The sequence below is a fragment of the Xenopus laevis genome, chromosome 2S, assembly GCF_017654675.1.
Source record: "Xenopus laevis strain J_2021 chromosome 2S, Xenopus_laevis_v10.1, whole genome shotgun sequence".
NCBI classification, from domain to species: Eukaryota; Metazoa; Chordata; class Amphibia; order Anura; family Pipidae; genus Xenopus; species Xenopus laevis.
Window position 1 is genome coordinate 99,650,103 of NC_054374.1, and position 16,107 is coordinate 99,666,209.

A 16,107-nucleotide genomic window follows, 5' to 3' on the forward strand; every position below is an offset into this window, starting at 1 on the left:
TGCTATCATTCAACATAGTCATAATATCCAATTTCATCAGGAATGGGTTTCTTAACAATGTTACTGGATGACTAAAAATGGAGAACAAAGGCCTAAAATGTGTTTTTTTTTAAATAAAACTTTCATTTGTTGGGCTTTTTTGTTGGTCTTTTTCTGTTCACAGTTTTTGTAAGCTTCCATCTCAGACATCATTGGATCTAATTTAAACAAACGCACTTAAATGTGTCTGTTCATGTTACCCATATAAATGAGAAAGCATAGTGTTGTAGCTGCTCTTTCATATGTTTTGACTTTTCTTTGACATGTTTTCTGCATGTTAGGAAAGATGTAGTTAAAGGGAAATGGTTTTTGTTTTAATTGTTTTTAAAGCGATACTGACACATTCCTATAAAAATCATAGGAACGAATTCATATCAAAGTGGTGCTGCATGCTAAATATTTACCTCCAAAAGCCCCTCGAAAGCTGCCCCCAGCCCGTGAACCTTCGAAGCCTATGATTTTTATAGGAATGTGTCAGTATCACTTTAAACAACTATAACTGATTCTACAGATTGAAGGGAAACCATGGTATTTGTACAAACCATTTCCTAGGCACAGGCACATCAAGCAGCGGGAGAGTGGATTCTCAGATTCTAGGAAACCAGGATAGATAGACTGGTTTCCATTGAACCTATGGAATCAGATATCATTGTGTGGAAAATAAAAAAAAAAATATCTCTTGTCAAAAAATCTCAAAAATCTCCCTTTAAAAGAGTAATGCAGCGCGACAGTAATACTTCGAGCAATTTTAACATTGATATTACCTAAGGATGGGTAAATGTATTGTCTACAAATGACACCAGTTATCCATGCTTGAACCTTATAGAAACAAAGTTGCCACTGTACACTGAATAGGGTAAGCTATAGATCTTTGCTAGATTTGATTTGAAACTCCCCCCGCCAATACATTCATGAAATTCTATAGCATATAAAAGTTAGTTTTACTTTGTCTGTGTATATTATTGGTGAAATATTTTTATACTGAACTTTCCTTATGTGATTGTACTTACATAAAAGAAATTTTAAAAATTTTACTAGCTTGCTGTCATATTTTATATTTTGTTTCTTGAATTTCTTTTTTTAAGAAAAGTGGTAAAGTTTTATAATGTATCTATATACAATATATGTATGAAAATGGTACAATCTCTTGGAACCAGTATGACGTTACCTGCCCCTCTTAACATATAAGGAGTAGGACACGAGCGACGGGTGCAAAAGTGATTTGTGTTTGTATTGGTTGTTTTTGCATCTGTCTTGTAAATAATTACAGTATTTAAGGCAAGCCAAAGGAACATGGAACCAAAATGGGAAATAGCTGTTTAGATAAAGGTCTATGTTTAGGGGAGTGAGACATGTTTGTGTGTATTTATGTCCATAATGAAGATTTAAAAAACATATTTGTGAGAGTGACTTGTAAAGTATTTTCCTTCAGATATTTTGGTTAGGGTATAAATGATACCAAGCTCTTTATAAAGGCTCCTCTGTAAAGGCTTAACTGTTTACAAAGACGGTTACTGTTCAGCTCAATAAATCTCTTTAGATATGGCAGGTTTGCTTGGCATATGGGCTAGCCTCTTGGCTTATTCACATGCTGAAGAAACAGTCAATCACCCAGTTGGCAAGAAACAAGTAAAGTTTATTATCACATCTTCAGTACAGTGACAGTGCAACAGATGACACATTTCTCTTTCATTTCTAATATACTACATAGAGATGTCGCGAACTGTTCGCCGGCGAACTTGTTCGCGCGAACATCGGGTGTTCGCGCTCGCCGGAAGTTCGCGAACGTCGCGCGACGTTCGCCATTTTGGGTTCGCCATTGTTGGCGCTTTTTTGTGCCCTCTCACCCCAGACCAGCAGGTACATGGCAGCCAATCAGGAAGCTCTCCCCTGGACCACTCCCCTTCCCTATAAAAACCGAAGCCCTGCAGCGTTTTTTCACTCTGCCTGTGTGTGCTGAAGAGATAGTGTAGGGAGAGAGCTGCTGCCTGTTAGTGATTTCAGGGACAGTTGAAAGTTTGCTGGCTAGTAATCGTTTTGATACTGCTCTGTTATTGGAGGGACAGAAGTCTGCAGGGGTTTGAGGGACATTTAAGCTTAGGTAGCTTTGCTGGCTAGTAATCTACCTTCTACTGCAGTGCTCTGTATGTAGCTGCAGTGGGCAGCTGTCCTGCTTCTGATCTCATCTGCTGACTGCTGCAATAACAGTAGTCCTTGTAAGGACTGCTTTTATTTATTTTTTTGTTGTTTTACTACTACTACTACTACTACTACTATAAGAGCCCAGTGCTATTAGTCTAGCAGTGTTGGGGAGTGGGACTGGTGTGCTAATCTGCTGCTCCTAGTAGTTCAGCAGCACCAACTTTAATTTTTTTTTTTAATATTCATTTTTTTTTATTTTACTTTTTTTTATTTTACTACCGCTGTAGTAGTGTATAAGTTGACCTTTTAGGCATTATTTGCCCTGTAGGCATTATTTGCACACTGTTTTCTTCAACCCGCCATCGAGCTGTGTGACCTTGTTCACATTCTGTCTAAATATCCATAATATTACCGTCTCCAGAAAAAACACCGGAGTCACTTTTTTCAAGCAGCCATAATATATTTTACGTAATCCGTATCCACCGCTGTAGTAGTGTATACGTTGGCCTTGTAGGCATTATTTGCACACTGTTTTCTTCAACCCGCCATCGAGCTGTGTGACCTTGTTCCCATTCTGTCTAAATATCCATAATATTACCGTCTCCAGAAAAAACACCGGAGTCACTTTTTCAAGCAGCATTCATATATTTTACGTAATCCGTATCCACCGCTGTAGTAGTGTATACGTTGGCCTTGTAGGCATTATTTGCACACTGTTTTCTTCAACCCGCCATCGAGCTGTGTGACCTTGTTCCCATTCTGTCTAAATATCCATAATATTACCGTCTCCAGAAAAAACACCGGAGTCACTTTTTTCAAGCAGCATTCATATATTTTACGTAATCCGTATCCACCGCTGTAGTAGTGTATACGTTGGCCTTGTAGGCATTATTTGCACACTGTTTTCTTCAACCCGCCATCGAGCTGTGTGACCTTGTTCCCATTCTGTCTAAATATCCATAATATTACCGTCTCCAGAAAAAACACCGGAGTCACTTTTTTCAAGCAGCATTCATATATTTTACGTAATCCGTATCCACCGCTGTAGTAGTGTATACGTTGGCCTTGTAGGCATTATTTGCACACTGTTTTCTTCAACCCGCCATCGAGCTGTGTGACCTTGTTCCCATTCTGTCTAAATATCCATAATATTACCGTCTCCAGAAAAAACACCGGAGTCACTTTTTTCAAGCAGCATTCATATATTTTACGTAATCCGTATCCACCGCTGTAGTAGTGTATACGTTGGCCTTGTAGGCATTATTTGCACAGTGTTTTCTTCAACCCGCCATCGAGCTGTGTGAGCTTGTTCACATTTTGTCTAAATATTGATAATATTATCGTCTCTAGAAAAACCACTTGAGTTACTTTTTTTCAAGCAGCATTCATATATTTTACGTAATCCGTATCCACCGCTGTAGTAGTGTATACGTTGACCTTGTAGGCATTATTTGCACACTGTTTTCTTCAACCCGCCATCGAGCTGTGTGAGCTTGTTCACATTTTGTCTAAATATTGATAATATTATCGTCTCTAGAAAAACCACTTGAGTTACTTTTTTTCAAGCAGCATTCATATATTTTACGTAATCCGTATCCACCGCTGTAGTAGTGTATACGTTGACCTTGTAGGCATTATTTGCACACTGTTTTCTTCAACCCGCCATCGAGCTGTGTGAGCTTGTTCACATTTTGTCTAAATATTGATAATATTATCGTCTCTAGAAAAACCACTTGAGTTACTTTTTTTCAAGCAGCATTCATATATTTTACGTAATCCGTATCCACCGCTGTAGTAGTGTATACGTTGACCTTGTAGGCATTATTTACACACTGTTTCTTCAACCCGCCATCGAGCTGTGTGAGCTTGTTCACATTTTGTCTAAATATTGATAATATTATCGTCTCTAGAAAAACCACTTGAGTTACTTTTTTTCAAGCAGCATTCATATATTTTACGTAATCCGTATCCACCGCTGTAGTAGTGTATACGTTGACCTTGTAGGCATTATTTGCACACTGTTTTCTTCAACCCGCCATCGAGCTGTGTGACCTTGTTCACATTTTGTCTAAATATTGATAATATTATCGTCTCTAGAAAAACCACTTGAGTTACTTTTTTTCAAGCAGCATTCATATATTTTACGTAATCCGTATCCACCGCTGTAGTAGTGTATACGTTGACTTTGTAGGCATTATTTGCACAGTGTTTTCTTCAACCCGCCATCTAGCTGTGTGTATTATCGTTTCCAGAAAAACCAACTGAGTTTTTGTTGTTGTTGTTGTTTTTTTAAAAATAATGCCAGGCAAAGGCAGGCCGCCACGCAGAGGCCGTGCTAGGGGCCGTGCTGCTATGCAATCCTGTGGCCCTAGCAAATTTCCCAGTTTTAAAAAGCCAATGACCCTGAACTCCCAAAATGCTGAAGAGGTAGTTGACTGGCTTACACAGCACACCCCATCCTCTACCGTTTCTAACTTTACCACAACATCCTCCTCATCCTCCACTGCTATGGCCACCCCACGTAACACTTCCTCCACCACCGGTGCCCCTTCTTCACTGGGGTCAGAGGAGTTATTTTCCAATGAGTTTCTTGAACTGAGTAATGCGCAACCATTATTGCCAGAAGAAGATGAAGGAGATGAGGACCTTACACCAGATTTAATTCTGGCAGAGAACACGATAGAGATGGACATAATGAGTGATGAGGAGGAGGTCCCCGCTGCTGCTTCCTTCTGTGATGTGTCAGAAGAAATTGATGCATCTGAGGAGAATGATGATGAGGAGATTGATGTTTTGTGGGTGCCTAGTAGAAGAGAGCAAGAGGAGGGTAGTTCAGATGGAGAGACGGAGAGTCAGAGAGGCAGTAGGAGAATAAGACTTAGAAGAAGCAGGGAGGACAGCCCGCAGGGATCAGCAGGGCAACAACATGTATCGGCACCTGTGTTCAGCCGGCCAACGCACCCGCCATTGCCGCCAATACCGCCAACTCCGCCAACTTCTACTGTTACCGCCAGATCGCACACTTCCAAAAAGTCAGCAGTGTGGGATTTTTTTAATGTGTGTGCCTCTGACAAAAGCATTGTAATTTGCAATGAGTGCAGTCAGAAACTGAGCCTTGGTAAGCCCAACAGCCACATAGGTACAACTTCTATGCGAAGGCACATGAGCGGCAAGCACAAAGCACTTTGGGAGCAACACCTCAAAGGCAACAGGCAAACTAAAAGCCACACTCCTTCTGGTCCAGCATCTTACTGCTCTACCTCTGCTCTCCTTGACCCGTCTGAACCACCCTCCACTCCGCCTTCCACCTTGACCACCTGTTCCCATTCCCAGTCATCTGCCACCAGCCAAGTTTCTGTGAAGGCCATGTTTGAGCGTAAGAAGCCAATGTCTGACTGTCACCCCCTTGCCCGGCGTCTGACAGCTGGCTTGTCTGCACTCTTAGCCCGCCAGCTTTTACCATACCAGCTGGTGGACTCTGAGGCCTTCCGCAAATTTGTAGCAATTGGGACACCGCAGTGGAAGGTACCCAGCCGCAATTTTTTTCTAAAAAGGGAATACCACACCTGTACCAACATGTGCAGAGCCAAGTTACCGCATCTCTGTCACTTAGTGTTGGGCCAAAGGTCCATATGACTACTGACGCATGGTCCTCCAAGCATGGTCAGGGCAGGTATGTCACCTACACTGCCCACTGGGTGAACTTGGTAATGGCTGGGAAGCAGGGAATGGGTAGCTCAACAACAACAGTGGAGTTGGTGTCACCGCCACGGATTGCACGCGGTTCTGCCACCACCTCTACTCCTCCATCGCTCTCTACCTCGTCTTCTTCTTCTTCTTACTCTGCTGCTGGGTCCTCCTTCTCCTCCTCCACACCTGTGCACCCCCAGCTCCCCCTAGGCTATTCGACGTGCCAGGTACGCCGTTGTCACGCGTCTTGGGGATGACGTGCCTGGAAAGCAAAAACCATACCGGATCTGTACTCCTGTCATCTCTGCAGTCACAGGCCGATCGGTGGCTGACCCCACACCAACTGCAGATCGGAAAAGTGGTGTGTGACAATGGAAGCAATCTGTTGGCAGCGTTGAGACTAGGCAATTTAACACATGTGCCCTGCATGGCACATGTGTTAAATTTAATAGTCCAACGTTTTGTCTCCAAGTACCCAGGATTCCAGGACGTTCTCACCCAGTCCAGAAAGGTGTCGGCCCATTTCAGACGTTCCTACACAGCCATGGCACGCCTTGCTGACATTCAGCAGCGCTACAACATGCCAGTCAGGCGTTTGATTTCTGACAGCCAGACTCGCTGGAATTCAACGCTCCTTATGTTGGAACGTCTGCTGCAACAACAAAGGGCCGTCAACGAGTACCTTTTTGAACTGGGTGGTAGGACTGGATCTGCACAGCTGGGGATTTTTTTCCCCCGTTACTGGGTGCTTATGCGCGATGCCTGCAGGCTCATGCGACCTTTTGAAGAGGTGACAAATATGGTCAGTCGCACCGAAGGCACCATCAGCGACCTAATACCCTTCGCTTTCTTCCTGGAGCGTGCCGTGCGACGAGTGACAGATGAGGCTGTAGACCAGCGTGACGAGGAGCTGGAAGCGCACGATTTCTGGTCGGAATCACCAGAACGAACCCAGGCACCTGCTGCAACGCAGGGAGAGGTGCCAGAAGTGGAGTCAGAGGAGGAAGGTGGCTTTGTGGAGGAGGAGGAGGAGGACCAACAGGAGCAGGCTTCCCAGGGGGCTAGTGGTGACCTTTTGGGGACCCCTGGTCTTGTACGTGGCTGGGGGGAGGAGACCGTGGATGATGCAGTCCTTGATAATGAGGAAGCGGAGATGGATAGCTCTGCATCCAACCTTGTGAGAATGGGGTTTTTCATGCTGTCATGCCTGTTGAAGGACCCCCGTATCAAGAGGCTTAAGGAGAAGGACCTGTACTGGGTCGCAACGCTACTAGACCCTCGGTACAAGCATAAAGTGTCAGAAATGTTACCAACATACCACAAGTCCGAAAAGATGCGGCATTTACAAACCAGCCTGCAAAACATGTTGTACAATGCTTTTAAGGGTGATGTCACTTCAGGAACTCATCAACATTCCAGGGGCAGAGGTGCCAGTAATCCTGCCACGAGCACACCTGCAAGGACAAAGCCCTTTGGCCAGTCTGTAACGTCAGACATGCAAATGTTTTTCTGTCCAAGGCAGCGCCACAACCCTTCTGGATCCACCCTCAAAGAACGCCTCGACCGGCAGGTAGCGGACTACCTGGCATTAACTGCAGATATCGACACTCTGAGGAGCGATGAACCCCTGGACTACTGGGTGCGCAGGCTTGATCTGTGGCCAGAGCTGTCACAATTTGCCATGAACCTCTTGTCTTGCCCAGCCTCAAGTGTGCTCTCAGAAAGGACCTTCAGTGCAGCAGGAGGGATTGTAACTGAGAAGAGAACTCGCCTAGGTCACAAAAGTGTCGATTACCTGACCTTTATTAAAATGAATGAGGGGTGGATCTCGGAGGGTTACTGCACGCCGGAAGACTTGTTCTGACTTCTATGCAGCTGTCCTTCTCTTCAAGCCTCATGACTCCACACACAGCTGTCCTTTAGCGTCCTCCTCCTCCCTCCGCCACCGTTACAAACTAGGGTGCAAACCCTACTGGTTTAATTTTTTCTGGCCTCTGTGCTTCAGTGGCTGCAACCAAAAAACTGGGCAAACAATGTCTACAAGGTCAACGTATGGCAAAAAATGACTATTTTCAGCATTTATATGGCATATTTTTTCTGGCAACTGTGCTTCAGTGGCTGCGTCCAAAAAAATGCATATTTTCTGCATTTATATGGCATAATTTTTCTGGCAACTGTGCTTCAGTGGCTGCGACCAAAAAAATGCATATTTTCTGCATTTATATGGCATAATTTTTCTGGCCTCTGTGCTTCAGTGGCTGCAACCAAAAAAATTTATATTTTCAGCATTTATATGGCATAATTTTTCTGGCCTCTGTGCTTCAGTGGCTGCAACCAAAAAAATTTATATTTTCAGCATTTATATGGCATAATTTTTCTGGCAACTGTGCTTCAGTGGCTGCGACCAAAAAAATTACTATTTTCAGCATTTATATGGCATATTTTTTCTGGCCTCTGTGCTTCAGTGGCTGCGGCCAAAAAAACTGGGCAAACAATGCCTACAAGGTCAACGACGTTGACCTTGTAGGCATTGTTTGCCCAGTTTTTTTGGCCGCAGCCACTGAAGCACAGAGGCCAGAAAAAATATGCCATATAAATGCTGAAAATAGTAATTTTTGCCATACGTTGACTCAACGTATATGGCAAAAAATGACTATTTTCAGCATTTATATGGCATATTTTTTCTGGCAACTGTGCTTCAGTGGCTGCGACCAAAAAAATGCATATTTTCTGCATTTATATGGCATAATTTTTCTGGCCTCTGTGCTTCAGTGGCTGCAACCAAAAAATTTATATTTTCAGCATTTATATGGCATAATTTTTCTGGCAACTGTGCTTCAGTGGCTGCGTCCAAAAAAACTGGGCAAACAATGTCTACAAGGTCAACGTATGGCGAAAAATTACTATTTTCAGCATTTATATGGCATATTTTTTCTGGCAACTGTGCTTCAGTGGCTGCGTCCAAAAAAACTGGGCAAACAATGCCTACAAGGTCAACGTATGGCAGTTGTTTAAAGAGAACAGTAGATTACTAGCCAGCAAAGCTACCTAAGCTAAAATGTCCCTCAAATCCCTGCAGACTTCTGTCCCTCCAATACAGAGCAGTATCAAGCAGATTACTAGCCAGCAAGCTTACTATCATCTGTCCCTGAAATCACTAACAGCTCTCCCCCTACACTATCTCTTCCAAGCACACACAGGCAGATTTTTCAGATACATTTTTGCCCTTGATCCCCCTCTGGCATGCCACTGTCCAGGTCGTTGCACCCTTTAAACAACTTTAAAATCATTTTTCTGGCCAGAAATGTCTTTTCTAGATGTTAAAGTTCGCCTTCCCATTGAAGTCTATGGGGTTCACGAACCGTTCGCGAACCGCTCGCATTTTTGCGCAAGTTCGCGAATATGTTCGCGAACTTTTTTTCCGACGTTCGCTACATCCCTAATACTACATTGCAAGGGTGAATGCAATAAATCAATGTCTCCATTAAATACAAACAACATAGTTGGTATACGTGATTTCATCCTAACACAGAGTCTCGGGAGCTTCTCTAAGCCGTAAAACAAAATAGAATGCAAGCAGGAAGCATTGGTGCAAGTATTCACTGAAAGTAAAAAATAAAGCTTCATAAAACATTCATTTTTATTCAGTATTGTATTTCATAATGAAGTGAAACCGTGCTTGTTAGCTAGCTTATGTTTTAGCATTACAAAATAGTTAAGGTGAAACTGTTACTAAAGCTGACCTCTTGGGCTGAATTTTGGGATATCCAATACATTGTGGTAGGGCAGGATAATCAAATATTTTGATTATGTACAGGGACTGCCAAATTGCTCTCATTGATAGATTAGGTTGCAAGCTGATAAATGTCTGTATGAGTAGCTTTGTAATCATTGATTAACAAATAGCACTACATATGTTCTGAATCTGGTCCTCAGGCCAGTCCAGGGCTGTTTAGGTACAAACAAATTCAGTTGTACTAGAGGTTAAACAACCATGTTAAGGGGCTAGGCATGCACACATTATTACATATTTTATGTATTGTAGGTCATTGTATTGCAGAAGTATCCATGTATTTATATACAGGTAGGACAAGCATTATAATAAATAAGTACAAACATACAGAGATTAAGTGCCATGTGGTAATAGTAACAGTAGGAAGAAGAACCCTGACCCATAGTGGATAAGATACAAACAAATAGGAAGGCAAACGTGCACAAAGGTTTGGGCATTGGCCTTAAAATTATGGACCTATATTCAAGTGCTCCAAAACATGGATCTGAGTTTCTTTTTGAAGAGATTGAGAGTCCCCCCCAGGGAGGAATTCAGGAATGGAATTTCCGAGATAAGGAGCAGCAAGATAGAGAGGCTTCATACAAGAGTTGGTGGAGGGTGTGGGTGGTATGAAAAGTGTGGCTCTGAAAGGAGAGGTGGAGATGGCCAGGAATATGCAGAGATACAAGGGCAAGAGGATCCTAGCAGCAGAGTTTAAAACTTGATTGCAGGGAGTCTGGAAGACCAGATAGCAGGAGGTTGTGGTCACCTAAGTAGGATAGCATGAGAGTGTGTATTAGTGTTTTAGTAGTTCCTTTAGAAAGAAAGGGGCTTAGCTTGGCAATATTACAGAGGCCAACTGAAAAGGCTTGGCAATGGTATGAATATTTGGCAAAGGTTTGAAAGGTATAAGATCTGATCAAAGATAACCCTCAGGTAACATCTAGTATCAGCAGAAATTAATGGTCATTCCAACAGTTGCAATGGAAAAAGGAGAAGGCCCAGGTTTGGGTAAAAAGATAATGAGCTCTGTTTTAGCTAGCTTCAATGTGAGGTTGCATTGGCTCATCCAGGAGGCAACAGTTATGAGGCAGCTTTTGGGTCTGAATGTCAGTGGTCAATGAATGTTAATGATCTAGCAGATTAAGGATGCCGAGATAGGTTGTAATAAAAGAAAAAATAAGGTATTTCAAGAGCTTAGAAGCTAGCGGTAAGGGACAGGGCGGTAGTAGTTACAGTAGATAGCTGGCATGGGCTAGTATAGCCATTTGAAGATTGCAGTTGAAACAGACCTGGGAGAAATTGAATATGTAATAATGACAGACACACACTGCTATAGTAATGATGAGACCATAGGATCATGGGAGCAATTATATTTACCCAATGTTTTTTTTATAAATGTAAGGCTTTGAATGTTTCCTGTTTCGTATGACAAAGCATTGTTCTTTGGAAAGCACATTTCCCTTGTACGCAGCTATTCTTTCTCAATGCAAACCCCCTCCTATTGTAAGAGATTAAAAACCACAGCAGGCTCTTTCTTGATATTTCTTGAGATTTCTATTTCTTTATATTAGAAAGTTACCAATAGAAAAGAAGGCCATTCCTATGTAATCATCAACTAAATGGATTTCAATTAAATTTACCTTTGCAAAGGCCTTAAATGTTTTATAAAACGTTTACATTACTGCATTTGTTGCAACGGAACATTGGCAAGATTAAAGTAAAGGTCATTCTACTACCCCCAATTTAGTGGTAGAGGTATTTGATTGACTTATGTGAAAAGACTGGTTCCTATCTGGATATTCTTATGGAAACTATATTTACATTATTTCACTTCCTTTTCTTTCCTTTCAAATGGCACAGAAAGACCATAGCTTATTGTGAGATCCTATCTCTTCATAGTTGGCAACTGACTTTGATTTCAGCTAATAAACATGCCTGCAGTGCATGATGATTACTGTTGTAGTAATAGCTTGGTTATATCGCCACTAACAACATTTCTGTCAAACAAAATTAGTATATGGCATCAAAATGACTTTAGTCAATGGAAATTTCTTAGCACATGACAAATATCAACATTATAACAGTTGCTCCAAGTGTAAGCAGCTCATCCACAGGAATGTTAGATGGGATAGCTGGTTTATCAATTCTTGTGTTCGAGCAAATAAAATGCATTTGTAGGAAAAACCTTGACAGTTTCTTGAAAATGCACTAGAATATTTAGGAAATAAATGGGAATAGAATAATTGTGGTTGGGGTTAGTCATGAAAAAAAATCACAAATGAAATTCACATGTTTACTTTCCTTTTCAATACTGAAAATCTTGAAATTTTGGAAAAAAACTTCAGATATACTTTCTACTGAATTCTATAGAATTTCGGCAGCAGGTCTAGGCTGGGATTCAAAATAGGTCCTAGAATGTCAAGTACACAAAGGCCCAAAAAGACCAGAATCCACAGTTGCCAGTTTGGTCTTAATCAGCAGCTATTACTTGGCATGTTTTTTCATGAGAGCTTCACTTTTTTTTTTGCTTTAAGAAATCATTACTATTCAAGTGTTAAAAGAATTTTAGATGTGGATTGCATTTTATTTTTAACACTAAGAAAATCTTGAATTTTAATAGCATAATTCCCAACTGTCCCGTTTTCCCAGGGTTTCTTACTGAAATGTCCCGAGTTTTTCTTTAATCTCCTGCACTGACACCAGAAAAAGTTGGCAGCTTATTGGCCCCTGTGTGGGGCCATCCCGCGGGCTTCCCCAATCGATATCTGGCCGAAAGTCGGCCAGATCTCGATCGGGCAGGTTAAAAAATCCTGTTGGATCGCGGCTGCATCTGTGCGTCTATGTGGTCCCGTGATCCGACCAACCATATCGGATCCATTATGATCCAATCATTGGGCCCTAGGGCCCATGATCAGATCAGCCCGATATCACCCACTTCAATGTGGGCATATCGGGGAGAGATCCGCTCATTTGCTGACATCGCCAAATGAGTGGATCTCTACGTCTATGGCCACCTTTAGTTTGGATCATGTACAAGGTACTGTTTTATTTTTACAGAGAAAAATGAAATCATTTTTAAATATTTGAATTATTTGGGTAAAATGGAGTCTATGGGAAACTACCTTTCCGTAAGTCAGAGCTTTCTGAAAAATGGGTTTCCTGATAACAGATCCCATCCCGGTATATAGAGCAGAAGCTCAGGTTCTATCAGACAAATCAGATATTGAGTGAATACTATAGAGATTCAAAAATGTATTGGCCAACGTTTTCGTCTCCCTTTCTCAAGACACAAACAGTGTATCCCAAGATAATGTGAAAAAGCTTGGAGGAGTGAATTCATCTGTTTGTCTGTCTTAAGAAAAGAGAAGACTAAAACTTTGACCAATACATTTTGACTTTTTTCACCATATTATAACGTTCCAGAGTATTGTTCCAAAACATTTAAATGTATGTTCAGTGTCGGACTGAGACACCAGGGGCCCACCAAAAACCCTTAGACCAGGGGCCCACTCTAAGTATTATTTTCTTTGTCTCCTCACTCACCTCTATTATCCTAGTCTCTTTTCTTTACATACTATAACCTATTATTCCATCTATTTAGCCTCTTTATTCTCATAGAAATAGGGAATGGCCATGAAATAAGCCAAATGTTTAGAAGCAGGAGGGCCGACTGACACCTGGGCCCACCGGGAGTTTTCCTGGTATCCCGGTGGGCCAGTCCGACACTGTGTATGTTTCTGCCAATGCAACAGGCTGGGGAGTTATAAATCATGATGCAGCTTTGTAATTCTCTAAGGCATTAAATACCTCTCTAAAACATCAAATACTCTAGTGAAGCAAGGACATTACATTTCCTTACATTAAGAGCAATAATGCAATAAACTGCAAAATGAGCAACACCCACAAGGTTTTTTATTATTCTTTGGGTTATTTGTGTGTTTATTTCAGCAGAGAATTAACAGATAAAATCACCTTAACTTAAAAATGAACTAATACTGATAATTAAACGCTGTTGATTTATCCCTCTGTCTATATGGACAATAGCTTTAACAGACTAGCCAAGTGTAAAATTGTAATTCCAGAAGCTGATTGTATCTGCCCTGTTTCCTCTAAAATTCATCTGTGATTTGCACTTATTTTTTCAGCCTCTGTCCAGGGTCCCTGGGAAAGGGCAATCTCACCAAATAAAGTGCCATACTACATCAAGTAAGTGCAATTTTACCTCGCTACATGTATCAATTTAGTGCACTGCATAATGTGATAGTTTATCATTTAGAGAACGATAATGAAGGCTTCAATATTGTATTGATTAACAGGGTTTTTCTCCTTTTCGATTTCTCTGTGTAAATACCATGACTTGCTTATCAGTGTTGTACAGTCTAAAATGTGGTTGCAGATGCTGATATTGTGTGTTATTAAAAAGCACCTTATGACCTAGATAGCAATCCATGACCAGGTTGAAACTCTATTAAAACTTCCTAGTAAGAGCTCTACATTATGAGACATCTGCTTGGTGACCTATGTGAAATGAGTTAGTAACCTTGTTCTCCCTTGGGCAGATATCTTCATTAAATACAGTCATCACAACTAAATCAGATCTGGACTCCAAGCTCTACTGGCCTGAGCATTTTATTTGTGTGTTTGGAACAAAGCAGAGAATTGGTCCCAATATGGAAAAACATATGTCCAGTTGTAATTATGAACATTCCAATTATCTAGAAAAAGCACACTGGTTTCTTAATATGCTAACATGACTATGCTGATTATTTTCCTCAGCTAGTTCAGGAACCATCTCGAAAAGATGCCCATGGAATTTATTTTAGATTATTATAACAATTATTTTGTTCCACCATGGAACATTATTGTCTAAATCCTTTCTCCCAGAATGCATTTAGGCCATAGATCAGAATGCCATTCTGACATATTGACACAGGTACCAAGCCTTGATAAATGTATCAATTCATTTTAAACTATGCTGTTGGGGAAATGTACCTGACTGTCAGGGAAGTTTTCATAAAATATTGCAAAATATTTCAAACTTCTCGGAATTCTGTATTAAAGGGGAAGGAAAACTAGTTGGCGCAGGTCCAGTCCAGGGAGTTCACAGACGACATCTTCTTCCACGCGATCTTCTTCCTGCTTTGACCGGCGCATGCGCAGTAGGAGCATTTCGCCGGTACGATCTACTGCTCATGCGCCAAAAGTACATCATGACTTTTGGCGCATGCGCAGTAGATCTGTACCGGCGAAATGCTCCTACTGCGCATACGCCAAAACGCCGTTCAAAGCAGGAAGAAGATCGCGTGGAAGAAGATGTCGTCTGTGAACTCCCTGGACTGGACCTGCGCAGAAGGGTAAGTAACAAGTTAGGGGCATTTTCCCAGCGGGACGGGTAGGCCAGGGGTGAGGAGGGAGGGTGGGCAACACACGGGAGGGGGGAGGGTTTTTGCGCAAACTAGGTTTCCTTCCCCTTTAAGGAATATTGACATTGAATCTTTCTGTACTCCCCAATTCCATATTTAACAAATTAGCTTCATTATTTGGGATCCATTATCCAGAAACTCATTATCCAGAAAACTCTGGATTACGGGAAGGTCATCTTCCATAGACTCCATCTTAAACAAATAATTCACATTTTTTAAATTGATTTCCTTTATATCTTTAGTAATAAAACAGTATATTGAACTTGATTCCTCCTTATTGAAGGCAAAACAATCCTATTGGGTTTATTTAATGTTTAAATGCTTTTACTGTAAACGTAAGGTAATGAGATCCAAATTACAGAAAGATCCCATACCTGGAAATCCCCAGGTCCTGAGCATTCTGGATAACAGGTCCCATACCCATACAAACATTTCAAACAACTATAGTATAAATATGTGTCAGCATAGTGTTTCGTATAATGGGTCCTGTCAGAGAAGTCTAATTGCTTTTTACAAGGAGGCAAAACCTAAAACTTGTGGTTGAAGTGGATCAGATTTACTTGGGTAATACTAAAATACATAAATACTGTATATTCTTATGCTGAAGGTTATGGATTCAATTAAGGGAAATTGACATTGAACATAACAATTTACTCTTGAAATCTGTCTGAAGGATATGTTACAGAGTAATACATGGAATGGTTTTTACTTTGACCATTGTTGTTAGTGGAGTACCTTGAAGGTCTGGTGTTCAAACACTGCTTTTATATCTTCATAGATGACCTTGAGGTTGGCATTATTATAACCACTGTTGCTGTGTCTACTGTTCATACTAAATTGTATAAAGCCATAGGTTCCATGCAGGATGTTTCATCTTTACAGAATGATTAAAATTAATTGGGGCACCAGGCAGTCAACTGGCAAATGAGTCTCAAAATTGATAAATTCAAATGTATGGGAAAAACATCAAAACTCTAGTTCTATACTAAGTTGCATTGTGTTAGGGACCCCCACAATTGCTTTGAGTGAACTCCCGGT

At 41.3% G+C, this 16,107-nt stretch overlaps 1 protein-coding gene across 2 annotated transcripts in view; it reads left to right on the plus strand.

The window, feature by feature from the left end:
* The window catches only part of dmd.1.S (dystrophin, gene 1 S homeolog), a 935,293-nt gene that overhangs the window by 736,385 nt on the left and 182,801 nt on the right, over nt 1-16,107 (plus strand). For both annotated transcript variants that reach the window (XM_041584187.1, XM_041584188.1), the window contains one exon: nt 13,792-13,852. In XM_041584187.1, the coding sequence (XP_041440121.1) occupies nt 13,792-13,852 (61 nt within the window). The remainder of the gene's footprint in view (nt 1-13,791; nt 13,853-16,107) is intronic.